Genomic DNA, 18,882 nt, shown 5'->3' with positions numbered 1-18,882 from the left:
TTGACCGTTATGTTATATGTAATTCTCCATTGTCAACCTCTCTATAGCTCCTGTTCGGCTCAGTAAAAAACACTGAGGTACTCTGGGATATGGAGGGGAGGAGAGTTCTAAATTTAACTATTCAGTGCCTTGTTCCTATGGAAGCCGTCCATATGCCAAGAGTACTCCAGTGCCCCCTATGGATTCAAAGAAAAGGATTTACCTGGTAAGTACCAAAATCCTATTTTTTCTTCTTTGCATGATGTGCTGTTCGGGCCCTATTTTTAAAATCTGTCATCCTGTCTGACACTGCAATGCCACTCCTAGATGAGCCAGGTGTTTGTGCCACACACTTGTGTCACTTAGCTTAGTCATACCTTGGTGCAACCCTTTGGCTTAAAAACAATATTGTGAGGTGTTCAGAATAGACTGGAAATGAGTGTAAATGAATGTTATTGAGGTTAATAATACCGTAGGATCAAAATTACCCCCAAATTCTGTGATTTTAGCAGTTTTTATGTTTTTTTTTTAAATCACGCAGATCCAAAACCATAGGGGGAGATTTATCAAATCTTGGATAGAGATAAAGTACCAACCAGTCAGCTTTTGTCATTTTATAGGCTGTGCTAGAAAAATGACAGAATCTTTTAGATTTGATAAATACCCCTCAAAAATGCTGCTTATAAGGCACTGTGCAAATGTATAAAGGCTGAAGGTCTTTTTTTAAAATAAATTATGAAGACTAGTCTTTACCTAATAGTCTAAGGCAGGCCTGGCCAACCTGTGGCTCTCCAGCTGTTTTGAAACTACACATTCCAGCATGCCCTGACACAGTTTTAGCATTTCCTATTATAAAAACTGTGGCAGGGCATTCTGGGACTTGTAGTTTCACAACAGCTGGAGAGCCACAGGTTGGCCAGGCCTGGTCTAAGGGCTCATCCAGCCTTTTAGGAAAGTAAGTATGATGAGTCCCAAACAGTACACAAGTAAACCACCTGTTAAATATAATCACTTATGATTCATTAATCTTAATGTTGTGCTGTATCTTCTGTTCACAAAGTCAGAAATGAAATATGCAACACTCAGGTGAACAAGTGAATGAACTAGTTGAGCTCTAGCTAATTCCAGTTTTATTTCATTCAGTGGTCAATGTTGAGTTTAAGAAGAAAACAGAAAGGGATCCTTAAAACATACAGTACATTCTATGGTAATGTAGTTACTCTGCCGATGATTGTGTCTGCTTCCCGATGCTGCTTGTTTGCTTACAGCTATTGTTTAGACATTTTCCTTTTAAGTCTACTTAAACACCTCACGTAGGTCTTCTCCAGATCTGGAAGGAGTTTGAAGTCATCAACATTTTCGGAACAAAATGTGATTCTGGAAAGAAATGTTGAATTATGAAAGCTATATAACATGAGGGAGAGAGCTGGTGCAGCTTCTTAGCAATGGATTCAGTATTTTCAGCTTTGAGCTTTATGGGAGGACCAATTAATCCACAAGGTTTGCAGCATGAGAGAAAGCTTTGGGTACTGGGGGTAATTCAGAGTTGATCGCAGCAGCAAATTTGTTAGCAGTTGGGCAAAACCATGTGCACTGCAGGTGGGGCAGAGAGAGTTAGATTTGGGTGTGGTGTGTTCAAACTGAAATATAAATTGCAGTGTAAAAATAAAGCTGACAGTATTTTACCCTGCACAGAAACAAAATAACCCACCCAAATCTAACTCTCTCTGCAAATGTTATATCTGCCACACCTGCAGTGCACATGGTTTTGCCCAACTGCTAACAAATTTGCTGCTGCAATCAACTCTGAATTAGGCCCATTATGCCCAGAGCTATTCAATAAAACAGCCTTTTTTCCTGTGCGATAAACCCTGGGTTAAGACAGGCTAACCCATTGCTTCAAAGGAAAATGCGGAATCTCCCCCTATTTGATAAATCTTCCTCTCTCCCTGCATGTTAAACTCCACTGGGTACCTTTTATAACAGCACCTGAAGCTGCAAGGAAACGTCCACTTCTGGGTCTTAATGCGCAGCTAAATCCTGCTGATTGAATTAGCCTGCATGGGTAATTAGCCCCCTATGAGTAAACTTTCTCTGTGTTAAACTGATATTGCTACAATAACTGATTCAGCTAGCAAATACCAGAACATCAGATCAATGTCTTTGGGAATAATGCCTACTGTAGATTGATATGTATTTGTATCAATTAAGGAATCCTCAATATTCCCATTTTTTGCAAAGACCAGACTTTTGATACATACCCACTCGATTTACATATCAATATCTTGCACATGGCTTCTCCCAACGAGATTTAAGAAAACCAGAAAAATCTCAATTTTTGTCTCTTTTTGTAACGCACCTTAGAGGAGTTGGTAATACATCCTACCACATTCCCCACATGGTAACACACCCTATAATAGAGGATGCACATACACACACATATGGAAGAGCATGGGATATGAGAAGTATTGTAGCAAATTCTAAAAGAATGATATTGATGGATGTGATAGATAATGCTGAGATCAGTGCTCGAAGTGGGCCGGTATACACCGGTATGGCATACCTGCACTTCGAGCCCTGCCCCCCCGCCCGCTGCCGCCGTCGCCTTTCAAATTCCACGCTTTTAAGCGCTGGAACCGGCAGCCAATCAGGACCGGCTGCTCCTGATTGGCTGGCACTCCGTGGGAGATTTGAAAAGGTGGCGCCGCCGTAATAGGGACTGAAGGCCATCTCCACACCGCTGCTGCCCTGGTCTTTCTCCTCTTCACCACCACCACTGTCCTCCTCACCGCCACTGCTGCCCACGTCCTCTGCCATTGCCGCCCATGTCATCCTCTGCACCACCGCCCAGGGCCTTCTCCTGGTCACCGCCGCTGCCCAGGGCCTTCTCCTCACCGCCGACGACTTCAGCCTCTGCACCACCGCCGACCACAGCCCAGTCCTCTGCTCATTGGGTACTGTCACTTTTTCTGTCCCTCTGTCACTGCTGTCACTATCTCTGTCACTGTTCCTGCTGTCTCTCTGTCACTGTCCCTGCTGTCACTCTCCCTGTCATTGAATTTTGGCTCATACTGTGTTGCATAATGTGAATTTCTCTAACGTCCTAAGTGGATGCTGGGGACTCCGTAAGGACCATGGGGATTAGCGGCTCCGCAGGAGACTGGGCACAACTAAAGAAAGCTTTAGGACTACCTGGTGTGCACTGGCTCCTCCCACTAAGACCCTCCTCCAGACCTCAGTTAGATTCTTGTGCCCGGCTGAGCTGGATGCACACTAGGGGCTCTCCTGAGCTCCTAGAAAGAAAGTATATTTAGGTTTTTTATTTTACACAACAGACTCACTGCAGCGAGGGACTAAGGGGAGAAGAAGCGAACCTACCTAACAGGTGGTAGTTTGGGCTTCTTAGGCTACTGGACACCATTAGCTCCAGAGGGATCGATCGCAGGACCCGACCTTGGTGTTCGTTCCCGGAGCCGCGCCGCCGTCCCCCTTACAGAACCAGAAGCATGAAGAGTCCGGAAAATCGGCGGCAGAAGACTTCGGTCTTCACCAAGGTAGCGCAAAGCACTGCAGCTGTGCGCCATTGCTCCTCATGTACACCTCACACTCCGGTCACTGATGGATGCAGGGCGCTGGGGGGGGCGCCCTGAGGGCAATATATGACACCTTGGCTGGCAAATCTACATCATATATAGTCCTAGAGGGGGGGCACTAAATTTAGGCGCAATATATGTATACAAGCAGCTATTTGGGGAAAAATCACTCAGTTATAGTGTTAATCCCTGCATTATATAGCGCTCTGGTGTGTGCTGGCATACTCTCTCTCTGTCTCCCCAAAGGACTTTGTGGGGTCCTGTCCTCAGTCAGAGCATTCCCTGTGTGTGTGCGGTGTGTCGGTACGGCTGTGTCGACATGTTGGATGAGGAAGGTTACGTGGAGGCGGAGCAGAGGCCGATAAATGGCCCCTGTGGGGCCGACACCAGAGTGGATGGATATAGGTGGAAGGTATTAACCGACAGTGTCAACTCCTTACATAAAAGGCTGGATGACGTAACAGCTGTGGGACAGCCGGCTTCTCAGCCCGCGCCTGCCCAGGCGTCTCAAAGGCCATCAGGGGCTCAAAAAAAAAACGCCCGTTACCTCAGATGGCAGACACAGATGTCGACACGGAGTCTGACTCCAGTGTCGACGAGGTTGAGACATATACACAATCCACTAGGAACATCCGTTACATGATCTCGGCAATGAAAAATGTGTTACGCATTTTCTGACATGAACCCAAGTACCACATAAAAGGGGTTTTATTTTTGGGGAGAAAAAGCAGCCAGTGTTTTGTTCCCCCATCAGATGAATGAATGAAGTGGGTAAAGAAGCGTGGTTTCCCCCGATAAGAAACTGGTAATTTCTAAAAAGTTACTGATGGCGTACCCTTTCCCGCCAGAGGATAGGTCACGTTGGGAGATATCCCTTAGGGTGGATAAGGCGCTCACACGTTTGTCAAAAGGTGGCACTGCCGTCTTAGGATACGGCCACCTTGAAGGAACCTGCTGATAAAAAGCAGGAGGCGATCCTGAAGTCTGTATTTACACATTCAGGTTATATACTGAAACCTGCAATTGCCTCAGCATAAATAGTGCTGCTGCAGCGTGGTCTGATACCCTGTCAAGATAATATTAATACGCTAAGACAGGGATAATATTTTGCTAACATTGAGCATATTTAAGACGTTGTCTTATATATAAAGGATGCACAGAGGGATATTTGCCGGCTGGCATCCAGAATTAATGCAATGTCCATTCTGCCAGGAGGGTATTAGAAACCCGGCAGTGGACAGGTGATGCTGCATTTAAAAGACACATGGGGATTCTGCCTTATAAGGATGAGGAATTGTTTGGGGATGGTCTCTGGGACATCGTATCCACAGCAACAGCTGGGAAGAAAATTTTTTACCTCAGGTTTCCTCACAAAAGCCTAAGAAAGCACCGTATTTTCAGGTACAGTCCTTTCGGCTTCAGAAAAGCAAGCGGGTCAAAGGCGCTTCCTTTCTGCACAGAGACAAGGGAAGAAGGAAAAATCTGCACCAGTCAGCCAGTTCACAGGATCAAATATCTTCCCTCGCTTCCTCTGAGTCCACCGCATGACGCTGGGGCTCCACAGGTGGAGACAGGTGCGGTGGGGGCGCGTCTCGGGAACTGCAGGGACCAGTGGGCTTGCCCACAGGTGGATCCCTAGGTTCTGCAAGTAGTATCACAGGGATACAGGCTGGAGTTCGAGACGACTCCCCCTCGCCGTTGCCTCACATCAGCCTTGCCTGCTGCCCTCAGAGAAAGGTAGTACTGGCGGCAATTAACAAGCTGTACTTCCAGCAGGTGAAATCAAGGTACCCCTCCTTCAACAAGGCCGGGGTTACTATTCCAAAATGTTGTGGTACCGAAACCAGACGGTTCGGTGAGACCCATTCTAAAATTGAAATCCTTGAACACTTATATACGAAGGTTCAAGTTCAAAATGGAATCGCTCAGGGCGATTATTGCAAGCCTGGAAAATTTCAGGGTATCACTTGACATCAAGGATACTTACCAGCATGTCCCTATTTACCCTCTTCACCAGGTGTACCTCAAAATTGTGGTACAGGATTGTCATTACCAATTCCAGACGTTGCCGTTGGTCTGTCCCCGGCACCGAGGGTATTTACCAAGGTAATGGCCGAAGTACTTATCCCGTACTTGGACGATCTCCTTTAAAGGCGAGGTCCAGGAGCAGTTGTTCGTCGGAGTAGCACTATCTCGGGAAGTGCTACAACAGCACGGCTGGATTCTGAATATTCCAAAGTCGCAGTTGGTTCCTACGACGCTTCTACTGTTCCTGGGTATGGTTCTGGACACAGAACAGGATAATAAGGGTTTCTCCCGGAGGAGAAGTCCAAGGAGTTGGCGTCTCTAGACGGAGACCTCCTAGTACAAATACAGGTATCGGTGCTTCAATGCACGCGAGCCTTGGGAAAGATGGTGGCTTCTTACGAAGAATTTCCATTCGCCAAGTCCCATGCAAGGATCTTCCAGTGGGATCTGTTGGACAAGTGGTCCGGGTCGCATCCTCAGATGCATCGGCGGATAACCCTGTCTCCAAGGGCCAGGGTGTCGCTGTGGTGGTGACTGCAGAGTGCTCATCTTCTAGGGGGCCGCAGATTCGGCATACAGGACTGGGTCCTGGTGACCACGGATGCCAGCCTTCAAGGCTGGGGGGCAGTCACACAGGGAAGAAACTTCCAAGGCCTATGGAAAAGTCAGGAGACTTCCCTACACATAAATGTTCTGGAACTATTGGCCATTTACAATGCCCTAAGTCAGGCTAGGCCCCTGCTTCAACACCGGCCGGTGCTGATCCAGTCAGACAACATCACGGCGGTCGCTCATGTAAACCAACAGGGCGGCACAAGAAGCAGGATGGCGATGGCAGAAGCCACATGGATTCTCCGATGGGCGGAAAATCATGTGTTAGCACTGTCAGCAGTGTTCATTCCCGGAGTGGACATCTGAGAAGCAGACTCTCAGCAGACACGACCTCCACCCGGGAGAGTGGGGACTTCATCCAGAAGTCTTCCAAATGATTGTACACCGTGGGGAAAGGCCACAGGTGGACAGGATGGCGTCCCGCCTCAACAAAAAGCTACAAAGATATTGCGCCAGGTCAAGGGACCCTAAGGCGATAGCTGTGGACGCTCTGGTAACACCGTGGGTGTACCAGTCGGTGTATGTGTTCCCTTCTCTGCCTCTCATACCCAGGGTAATGAGAATAATAAGAAGGAGAGGAGTAAGAACTATACTCATTGTTCCGGGTGGCCAAGAAGAGCTTGGTACCCAGAACTCCAATAAATGATCTCAGAGGACCCATGGCCTCTGCCGCTCAGACAGGACCTGCTGCAGCAGGGGGCCTGTCTGTTCCAAGACGTACCGCGGCTGCGTTTGACGGCATGGCGGTTGAACGCCGGATCCTGAAGGAAAAAGGCATTCCGGAGGAAGTTATCCCTATGCTATTTAAAGCAAGGAAAGAAGTGAACGCAAACCATTATCACCGCATATGGCGGAAATATGTTGCGTGCTGTGAGGCCAGTAAGGCCCCAAAGGAGGAATTTCAGCTAGGTCGATTTCTGCACTTCCTACAAGTCAGAGGTGACTATGGGCCTAAAATTGGGTTCCATTAAGGTCCAGATTTCGGCTCTATCGATTTTCTTCCAAAATAGAATTGGCTTCACTGCCTGAAGTTCAGACTTTTGTTAAGGGAGTGCTGCATAGTCAGCCCCCGTTTGTGCCTCCAGTGGCACCATGGGATCTCAACGTAGTGTTGGATTTCCTGAAGTCGCATTGAGTTGAGCCACTTAAATCCGTGGAGCTACAATACCTCACGTGGAAAGTGGTCATGCTGTGGGCCTTGGCGTCGGCCAGGCGTGTATCAGAATTGGCGGCTTTGTCAAAAGCTCTTATCTGTATTTTATATGGATAAGGCGGAATTGAGGACTCGTTCCCAATTCCTTCCTAAGGTGGTAGCAGTTTTTCATGTGAACCAACCTATTGTGGTGCCTGTGGCTGCTTGGGACTTGGAGGATTCCAAGTTTCTGGACGTAGTCAGGGCCCTGAAAAGTATATGTTTCCAGGACGGCTGGAGTCAGGAAAACTGACTCGCTATTTATCCTGTATGCACCCAACAAGCTGGGTGCTCCTGCTTCTAAGCAGACTATTGCTCGCTGGATCTGTAGCACGATTCAACTTGCACATTCTGCGGCTGGACTGCCGCACCCTAAATCTGTGAAAGCCCATTCCACGAGGAAAGTGGGCTCTTCTTGGGCGGCTGCCCGAGGGGTCTCGGCTTTACAAATTTGCCGAGCTGTTACTTGGTCGGGTTCAAACACTCTTGCAAGAGTCTACAAGTTTGATACCCTGGCTGAGGAGGACCTAGAGTTTGCTCATTCGATGCTGCAGAGTCATCCGCACTCTCCCGCCCGTTTGGGAGCTTTGGTATAATCCCCATGGTCCTTACGGAGTCCCCAGCATCCACTTAGGACGTTAGAGAAAATAAGATTTTACTCACCGGTAAATCTATTTCTCGTAGTCCGTAGTGGATGCTGGGCGCCCATCCCAAGTGCGGATTGTCTGCAATACTTGTATATAGTTATTGCCTAACTAAAGGGTTATTGTTGAGCCATCTGTTGAGAGGCTCAGTTGTTGTCATACTGTTAACTGGGTATAGTATCACGAGTTATACGGTGTGATTGGTGTGGCTGGTATGAGTCTTACCCGGGATTCAAAATCCTTCCTTATTGTGTCAGCTCTTCCGGGCACAGTATCCTAACTGAGGTCTGGAGGAGGGTCTTAGTGGGAGGAGCCAGTGCACACCAGGTAGTCCTAAAGCTTTCTTTAGTTGTGCCCAGTCTCCTGCGGAGCCGCTAATCCCCATGGTCCTTACGGAGTCCCCAGAATCCACTACGGACTACGAGAAATAGATTTACCGGTGAGTAAAATCTTATTTTTGGTTCATTCCATGTGGAAGAGGGTAAAAGCTGGAAACATAGCAAATGCATTGAAAAAGCCGGAAACCATGTAAAGTGTATAGGAAAATCCGGAAATCATAGTAAATGTATTGAAAAAGCTGGAAATCATAGTAAATGTATTGAAAAAGCCAGAAATCTTGTAAAGTGTATTGAAAAAGACAGAAATCATAGTAAAGTGCATAAAACCCCCCCAGAAATCATAGTAAATGTATTAAAAAAGCCAGAAATCATATAAAAAATGAATTGAAAAAGCCAGAAATCATAGTAAATGTATTGAAAAAGCCAGAAATCATAGTAAAGTGCATTAAAAAAGACGGAAATCGTGTATATGTATTGAAAAAGCCAGAAATCATAGTAAATGTATTGAAAAAGACAGAAGTCATAGTAAAGTGCATTAAAAAAGTTGGAAACATGTAAATGTATTGAAAAAGCCAGAAATCATAGTAAATGTATTAAAAAATCCAGAAATCATAGTAAAGTGCATTAAAAAACAAAACAAAACAGAAATCATAGTAAATGTATTAAAAAGGCCAGAAATCATAGTAAAGTGCATTAAAAAAAACAAAAAACAGAACTCATAGTAAAGTGCATTAAAAAAGTCAGAAATCATGTAATGTGTATTGAAAAAGCCAGAAATCATGTAAAGTGTATTAAAAAAGCCGTAAACCATAGTAAAGTGTATATAAAAAACAAAAAAACACAGAAATCATAGTAAATGTATTGAAAAGGCCAGAAATCATAGTAAAGTGCATTAAAAAACAAAACAGAAATCATAGTAAATGTATTAAAAAGGCCAGAAATCATAGTAAAGTGCATTAAAAAAAACAGAAATCATAGTAAATGTATTGAAAAGGCCAGAAATCATAGTAAAGTGCATTAAAAAACAAAACAAAACAAAACAGAAATCATAGTAAATGTATGGAAGAGGCCAGAAATCATAGTAAAGTGCATTAAAAAAAGCCAGAAACCATGTAAAGTGTATTGGAAAGCCGGAAATCATAGTAAATGTATTGAAAAAGCTGGAAATCATGGTAAAGGGCATTAAAAAAGCCAGAAACCACGGAAAGTGTATAGGAAAAGACGTAAATCATAGTAAAAGCATTGGAAAAGCCATAAACCATGTAAAGTGTATTGGAAAATCCGTAAATCTTAGTAAAGTGTATTGGAAAAGCCGTAAATCATGTAAAGTGTATTAAAAAAGCTGGAAATCATGCAAAGTGCATTAAAAAAACAAACAAACAGAAATCATAGTAAAGTGCTTTAAAAAAGCCGGAAACCATGTAAATGTATTAAAAAAAAGCTGGAAATCATATTAAATGTATTGAAAAAGCCAGAAATCACGTAAAGTGTATTGAAAAAGACGGAAATCATAGTAAAGTGCATTAAAAAAACATAAATAATAGTAAATGTATTGAAAAAGACGGAATCATGTCAAATGTATTGAAAAAGCCGGAAATCATGCAAAGTGCATTAAAAAAAAAGAATAAAAAGAAATCATAATAAAGTGCACCAAAAAAGCCAGAAATAATAGTAAATGTATTGAAAAAGCCAGAAATTATGTAAAGTGTATTGAAAAGCCAGAAATCATGTAAAGTGTATTGAAAAAGCCGGAAATCATAGTAAAGTGCATTAAAAAACCAAACAGAAATCATAGTAAATGTATTAAAAAAAGCCGGAAATCATATAAAAAATTTATTGAGAATGCCGGAAATCATAGTAAATGTATTGAAAAAGCCAGAAATCATAGTAAATGTATTGAAAAAGCCGGAAATCATAGTAAAGTGTATTAAAAAAAGACGGAAATCATAGTAAATGTATTGAAAAAGCCGGAAATCATACTAAATGTATTGAAAAAGCCAGAAATCATGTAAAGTGTATTGAAAAAGCCAGAAATCATAGTAAAGTGCATAAAAAAAACAGAAATCATAGTAAATGTATTGAAAAAGCCAGAAATCATAGTAAAGTGCATTAAAAAAACCAAAAAACAGAAATCATAGTAATGTATTGAAAAAGCCAGGAATCATAGTAAAGTACATTAAAAAAGCCAGAAACCATGTAAAGGGTATTGTAAAGCCGGAAACCATAGTAAATGCATTGAAAGAGCCGAAAACCATGTAAAGTGTATTGGAAAAGTCGGAAATCATAGTAAAAGCATTGAAAAAGCTGGAAACCATGTAAAGTGTATTGGAAAAGCCGGAAATCATAGTAAAGTGTATTGGAAAAGCCGGAAATCATAGTAAAGTGTATTGGAAAAGCCGTAAATCATGTAAAGTGTATTAAAAAAAGCTGGAAATCATGTAAAGTGCATTATAAAAACAAAACAGAAATCATAGTAAAGTGCATTAAAAAAGCTGGAAACCATGTAAAGTGTATTGAAAAAGCCGGAAATCATAGTAAAAGCATTGGAAAAGCTGGAAACCATGTAAAGTGTATTGGAAAAGCCGTAAATCATGTAAAGTGTTTTAAAAAAGCTGGAAATCATGTAAAGTGCATTATAAAAACAAAACAGAAATCATAATAAAGTGCATTAAAAAAGCCGGAAACCATGTAAAGTGTATTGAAAAAGCCGGAAATCATAGTAATTGTGTTGAAAAAGTCAGAAATCGTGTAAAGTATATTGAAAAAGCCAAAAATCATGTAAAGTGTATTGAAAATGCCGGAAATCATAGTTAAGTGCATTAAAACAAAACCCAGAAATCATAGTAAATGTATTGAAAAAGCCGTAAACATAGTAAATACAATGAAAAAGCCGTAAACCATATAAAGTGTATTGGAAAAGCTGGAAACCATGTAAAGTGTATTGGAAAAGCTGGAAATCATGGTAAATGTATTAAAAAATCCGGAAATCATAGTAAATGCTAATTGCATATGTACTAACATATGCTATTAGCATCGCAATGCGATGACAGAGGCCCCCTGCGATACCTGTGAGAGGGGGGTCTCCGTCACCTCCCAGCCCCGAAAGGTGACGTCCCGCTGTGTTGCTGGGGGTGGAGGAGTTTGAGTACCAGGACCACGGCTGCCTGCACCCAAGTATGGGGTGGGGTTGGCGTGAGCAGCGCGGGGCTGCGGGATTCGGTAAGATGCACGTAGGCTTCTATACGGTATCGCCATAAAAAGCTGGCGATACCCTCTGCATCGTTAAGCAGGCAGCCGGGTGTTAGTACATTTTAAAATGTGATAAAACCCCTGAAAACAGGGGTTTCTCTAACGTCCTAAGTGGATGCTGGGGACTCCGTAAGGACCATGGGGAATAGCGGCTCCGCAGGAGACTGGGCACATCTAAAGAAAGCTTTAGGACTATCTGGTGTGCACTGGCTCCTCCCCCTATGACCCTCCTCCAAGCCTCAGTTAGATCTCTGTGCCCGAACGAGAAGGGTGCACACTAGGGGCTCTCCTGAGCTTCTTAGTGAAAGTTTTAGTTTAGGTTTTTTATTTTCAGTGAGACCTGCTGGCAACAGGCTCACTGCATCGAGGGACTAAGGGGAGAAGAAGCGAACTCACCTGCGTGCAGAGTGGATTGGGCTTCTTAGGCTACTGGACATTAGCTCCAGAGGGACGATCACAGGCCCAGCCTTGATGGGTCCCAGAGCCGCGCCGCCGGCCCCCTTACAGAGCCAGAAGGCAGAAGAGTTCCGGAAAATTGGTGGCAGAAGACGTCCTGTCTTCAACAAGGTAGCGCACAGCACTGCAGCTGTGCGCCATTGCTCTCAGCACACTTCACACTCCGGTCACTGAGGGTGCAGGGCGCTGGGGGGGAGCGCCCTGAGACGCAATAATAAACACCTTGGATGGCAAAAGAATGCATCACATATAGCTCCTGGGCTATATGGATGCATTTAACCCCTGCCAAAATACATAGAAAAACGGGAGATAAGGCCGCCGATAAGGGGGCGGAGCCTATCTCCTCAGCACACTGGCGCCATTTTCCCTCACAGCTCTGTTGGAGGGAAGCTCCCTGTCTCTCCCCTGGAGTCACTACACTACAGAAAGGGTTAAAAAAGAGAGGGGGGCACAAATTAGGCGCAGTATTAAAGATACAGCAGCTATAATGGGAAAAACACTTATATAAGGTTATCCCTGTATATATATAGCGCTCTGGTGTGTGCTGGCAAACTCTCCCTCTGTCTCCCCAAAGGGCTAGTGGGGTCCTGTCCTCTATCAGAGCATTCCCTGTGTGTGTGCTGTATGTCGGTACGTTTGTGTCGACATGTATGAGGAGGAAAATGATGTGGAGACGGAGCAGATTGCCTGTAATAGTGATGTCACCCCCTAGGGGGTCGACACCTGAGTGGATGAACTGTTGGAAGGAATACGTGACAGTGTCAGCTCTGTATAAAGGACAGTGGTTGACATGAGACAGCCGGCTACTCAGCTTGTGCCTGTCCAGACGTCTCATAGGCCGTCAGGGGCTCTAAAGCGCCCGTTACCTCAGATGGCAGATATAGACGCCGACACGGATACTGACTCCAGTGTCGACGGTGAAGAGACAAATGTGACTTCCAGTAGGGCCACACGTTACATGATTGAGGCAATGAAAAATGTTATTACACATTTCTGATAATACGAGTACCACCAAAAAGGGGTATTATGTTCGGTGAGGAAAAACTACCTGTAGTTTTCCTGAATCTGAGAAATTAAATGAGGTGTGTGATGATGCGTGGTTTTCCCCCGATAACAACTGATAATTTTTAAAATGTTATTGGCATTATATCCTTTCCCGCCAGAGGTTAGGGTGCGTTGGGAAACACCCCCTAGGGGGGATAAAGCGCTCACACGCTTGTAAGGGCTCTACCCTCTCCTGAGATGGCCGCCCTTAAGGATCCTGCTGATAGAAAGCAGGAGGGTATCCTAAAATGTATTTACACACATACTGGTGTTATACTGCGACCAGCAATCGCCTCAGCCTGGATGTGCAGTGCTGGGTTGGCGTGGTCGGATTCCCTGACTGAAAATATTGATACCCTAGATAGGGACAGTATATTTTTGCCTATAGAGCATTTAAAAGATGCATTTCTATATATGCGTGATGCACAGCGGAATATTTGCCGACTGGCATCAAGTCTAAGTGCGTTGACCAGTAGAGGGTTATGGACACGTCAGTGGTCAGGTGATGCGTATTCCAAACGGCATTTGGAAGTATTGCCTTATTAAAGGGAGGAGTTATTTGGGGTCGGTCTTTCAGACCTGGTGGCCACGGCAACAGCTGGGAAATCCACGTTTGTACCCCAGGTCGCCTCTCAACATGAGAAGACGCCGTATTATCAGGCGCAGTCTTTTCGTGGACAAGCGGGCAAAAGATTCCTCATTTCTGCCCCGTGACAGAGGGAGAGGAAAAAGGCTGCAGAAATCAGCCAGTTCCCAGGAACAGAAACCCTCTCCCGCCTCTGCCAAGCCCTCAGTATGACGCTGGGGCTTTACAAGCAGAATCAGGCACGGTGGGGGGCCCGTCTCAATGAATTTCAGCGCGCAGTGGGCTCACTCGCAAGTAGACCCCTGGATCCTTCAGGTGATATCTCAGGGGTACAAATTAGAATTCGAGACGTCTCCCCCTCGCCGTTTCCTAAAGTCGGCTTTACCGATGTCTCCTTCTGACAGGGAGACAGTTTTGGAAGCCATTCACAAGCTGTATTCCCAGCAGGTGATAATCAAGGTACCCCTCCTGCAACAGGGAACGGGGTATTATTCCACACTGTTGTGGTACCGAAGCCGGACGGCTCGGTAAGACCGATTCTAAATCTAAAATCTTTGAACACTTACATACAGAGGTTCAAATTCAAGATTGAGTCACTCAGAGCAGTGATTGCGAACCTGGAAGAAGGGGACTACATGATGTCTCGGGACATCAAGGATGCTTACCTTCATGTCAAAATTTACCCTTCTCACCAAGGGTACCTCAGGTTTATGGTACAGAACTGTCACTATCAGTTCAGACGCTGCCGTATGGATGGTCCACGGCACCCCGGGTCTTTACCAAGGTAATGGCCGAAATTATGATATTCCTTCGAAGGAAGGGAATTTTAGTTATCCCTTACTTGGACGATTCCCTGATAAGGGTAAGATCCAGGGAACAGTTGGAGGTCGGTGTAGCACTATCTCAGGTAGTGTTGCGGCAGCACGATTGGATTCTCAATATTCCAAAATCGCAGCTGGTTCCGACGATTTGTCTTCTGTTCCTAGGGATGATCCTGGACACAGTCCAGAAAAAGGTGTTTCTCCCGGAGGAGAAAGCCAGGGAGTTATCCGAGCTAGTCAGGAACCTCCTAAAACCGAGCCAAGTCTCAGTGCATCAATGCACAAGGGTTCTGGGTAAAATGGTGGCTTCCTACGAAGCAATCCCATTCGGCAGATTCCACGCAAGAACTTTCCAGTGGGACCTGCTGGACAAATGGTCCGGGTCGCATCTTCAGATGCATCAGCGGATAACCCTGTCACCAAGGACAAGGGTGTCCCTCCTGTGGTGGTTGCAGAGTGCTCATCTTCTAGAGGGCCTCAGATTCGGCATTCAGGACTGGGTCCTGGTGACCACGGATGCCAGCCTGCGAGGCTGGGGAGCAGTCACACAGGGAAGGAATATCCAGGGCTTATGGTCAAGCCTGGAGACATCACTTCACATAAATATCCTGAAGCTAAGGGACATTTACAATGCTCTAAGCTTAGCAAGACCTCTGCTTCAAGGTCAGCCGGTGTTGATCCAGTCGGACAACATCACGGCAGTCACCCACGTAAACAGACAGGGTGGCACAAGAAACAGGAGGGCAATGGCAGAAGCTGCAAGGATTCTTCGCGGGGCGGAAAATCATGTGATAGCACTGTCAGCAGTATTCATTCCGGGAGTGGACAACTGGGAAGCAGACTTCCTCAGCACGACCTCCACCCGGGAGAGTGGGGACTTCACCCAGAAGTCTTTCACATAATTATAAACCGTTGGGAAAAACTCGACAGGTATTGCGCCAGGTCAAGGGACCAACAGGCAATAGCTGTAGACGCTCTGGTAACACCGTGGGTGTACCAGTCAGTGTATGTGTTCCCTCCTCTGCCTCTCATACCCAAGGTACTGAGATTGATAAGATGGAGAGGAGTAAGCACTATATTTGTGGCTCCGGATTGGCCAAGAAGGACTTGGTAACCGGAACTTCAAGAGATGCTCACGGAGGATCCGTGGCCTCTACCTCTAAGAAGGGACCTGCTCCAGCAAGGACCCTGTCTGTTCCAAGACTTACCGCGGCTGCGTTTGACAGCAGGGCGTTTGAACGCCGGATCCTGAAGGAAAAAAGGCATTCCGGATGAAGTCATCCCTATCCTGATCAAAGCCAGGAAGGATGTAACCGCAAAACATTATCACCGCATTTGGCGAAAATATGTTGCGTGGTGCGAGGCCAGTAAGGCCCGACTGAGGAAATTCAACTGGGTCGATTCCTACATTTCCTGCAAACAGGAGTGTCTATGGGCCTGAAATTGGGGTCCATTAAGGTTCAAATTTCGGCCCTGTCAGTTTTCTTCCAAAAAGAACTAGCTTCAGTCCCTGAAGTTCAGACGTTTGTAAAAGGGGTACTGCATATACAGCCTCCTTTTGTGCCTCCAGTGGCACTTTGGGATCTCAATGTAGTTTTTGGGTTCCAAAAGTCACATTGGTTTGAACCACTTAAATCTGTGGAGTTAAAATATCTCACATGGAAAGTGGTCATGCTGTTGGCCCTGGCCTGGGCCAGGCGCGTGTCAGAATTGGCGGCTTTATCCTGTAAAAGTCCTTTTCTGATTTTCCATTCGGACAGGGCGGAATTGAGGACTCGTCCTCAGTTTCTCCCTAAGGTGGTTTCAGCGTTTCACCTGAACCAACCTATTGTGGTGCCTGCGGCTACTAGGGACTTGGAGGACTCCAAGTTGCTAGACGTTGTCAGGGCCCTGAAAATATATGTTTCCAGGACGGCTGGAGTCAGGAAATCTGACTCGCTGTTATCCTGTATGCACCCAACAAGCTGGGTGCTCCTGCTTCTAAGCAGACTATTGCTCGTTGGATTTGTAGTACAATTCAGCTTGCACATTCTGTGGCAGGCCTGCCACAGCCAAAAAATCTGTAAATGCCCACTCCACAAGGAAGGTGGGCTCATCTTGGGTGGCTGCCCGAGGGGTCTCAGCTTTACAACTTTGCCGAGCAGCTACTTGGTCAGGAGCAAATACGTTTGTAAATTCTACAAAATTGATACCCTGGCTGAGGAGGACCTGGAGTTCTCTCATTTGGTGCTGCAGAGTCATCCGCACTCTCCCGCCCGTTTGGGAGCTTTGGTATAATCCCCATGGTCCTTACGGAGTCCCCAGCATCCACTTAGGACGTTAGAGAAAATAAGAATTTACTTACCGATAATTCTATTTCTCGTAGTTCGTAGTGGATGCTGGGCGCCCATCCCAAGTGCGGATTGTCTGCATTACTGGTACATAGTTATTGTTACCAAAAAATCGGGTTATTGCTGTAGTGAGCCATCTTTTCTAGAGGCTCCTCTGTTATCATGCTGTTAACTGGGTTCAGATCACAAGTTGTACAGTGTGATTGGTGTGGCTGGTATGAGTCTTACCCGGGATTCAAAATCCTTCCTTATTGTGTACGCTCGTCCGGGCACAGTATCCTAACTGAGGCATGGAGGAGGATCATAGGGGGAGGAGCCAGTGCACACCAGATAGTCCTAAAGCTTTCTTTAGATGTGCCCAGTCTCCTGCGGAGCCGCTATTCCCCATGGTCCTTACGGAGTCCCCAGCATCCACTACGGACTATGAGAAATAGAATTATCGGTAAGTAAATTCTTATTTTTACAACATTTTTCCTTTAGTACATCCCAGCCATAGAGCATGGAGATATTAAAGGGACAATTATGGATAAGCTGAGTAAAGAGGAAAGTCTTGAATTCATTTTTGAAGGATACTAGAGTGGGGGCCTCTCGAACTGTACGGGGAAAAGAGTTCCATAGAGTTGAAGCCACATGACTAAAAGCTCGACCCCCAGATAAATTACGGGAGATTCTAGGTACTGCTAATAGTCCTTCAACTACAGATTGCAGTAGATGGTTTATGGGTTTTTTAATGTATTTCCTATGATTTTCGGCTTTTTTAATATTTCCCAGCTTTTCCAATACACGTTACTATGATTTCCGGCTTTTCCAATACACTTTACATGGTTTCTATCTTTTTCAATGCTTTTACTATGATTTCTGGCTTTCCAATACACTTTACATGGTTTCTGGCTTTTTTTTTTAATGCACTTTACTATGATTTCTGGCTTTTTCAATACATTTACTATGATTTCCGGCTTTTTTTTAATGCACTTTACTATGATTTCTGGCTTTTTCAATACATTTACTATGATTTCCGTTTTTTTTTTTAATGCACTTTACTATGATTTCTGGCTTTTTCAATGTATTTACTATGATTTCTGGCTTTTCCAATACACTTTACATGGTTTCCAGCTTTTTCAATGCACTTACTATGATTTCCCAGCATTTTCAATGCATTTCCTATGATTTCCGGCTTTTTCAATACACTTTACATGGTTTTCGGCTTTTTTAATGTATTTAATATGTTTCTGGCTTTTACCCACACCCCATTCCGTGTTACATAATGTGAATTGTGGATCATACTGTGTTGCATAATGTGAATTGTGGATCATACTGTGTTGCATAATGTGAACTGTGGATCATACTGTGTTGCATAATGTGAATTTTGGCTCATACTGTTTTGCATAATGTGAATTTTGCCTCATACTGTCTGGCATATTGTGAATTTTGGCTCATACTGTATGGCATATTGGGAATTTTGGCTCATTCCGTGTTGCATAATGTGAATTTTGGCTCATTCCATGTTGCATAATGTGAATGTTGGACCATTCCGTGTTGCATAATGTGAACTGTGGATCATTCTGTGTGGCATAATGTGAATTGTGGATCATACTGTGTGGCATAATATGAATTTTGGATCATTCTGTGTTTCATAATGTGAATTTTGGCTCATACTGTGTAGCATAATGTGAATTTTGGCTCATACTGTGTGCCATATTGTTAGTTTTGGCTCATTCTGTGTGGTGTGGTGTAATGTGAATTTTGGCTCATTCCGTATGGCATAATGTATAAGGGGCGCCAGTACTAGATAATCCTAACTTGTGGTGCATAATGTGTATAAGGGGTATATGATATGGTACACTACACTTAAGGACACGCCCCCCTTTGAGTGCCCATGCCTTCTTTTTCCAGAGCGCATGCACCTTCGATGCACGCATAATTACAACCTTCACTTTTCCATGCCCCCACTTCAAAATTTCCACTTCGACTACTGGCTAAGATTAATGTGATGTGCGCTTTATTGAGAGC

General features: G+C 44.8%; 1 protein-coding gene across 1 annotated transcript in view; it reads right to left on the bottom strand.

Moving 5' to 3' along the window:
- Window positions 1-1,061: 1,061 nt before the first annotated feature.
- The window catches only part of LIPC (lipase C, hepatic type), a 305,507-nt gene continuing 287,686 nt past the window's right edge, over window positions 1,062-18,882 (bottom strand). Inside the window, exon 11 of the mRNA XM_063926172.1 lies at window positions 1,062-1,356. Within this exon, the coding sequence (XP_063782242.1) occupies window positions 1,248-1,356 (109 nt within the window). The 3' untranslated portion in view covers window positions 1,062-1,247. The remainder of the gene's footprint in view (window positions 1,357-18,882) is intronic.

This window comes from Pseudophryne corroboree, chromosome 6 (assembly GCF_028390025.1).
Source record: "Pseudophryne corroboree isolate aPseCor3 chromosome 6, aPseCor3.hap2, whole genome shotgun sequence".
Classification (NCBI taxonomy): Eukaryota; Metazoa; Chordata; class Amphibia; order Anura; family Myobatrachidae; genus Pseudophryne; species Pseudophryne corroboree.
The sequence above is the reverse complement of the archived record's forward strand: the minus strand, read 5'-3'. Positions and strand labels throughout refer to the sequence as shown.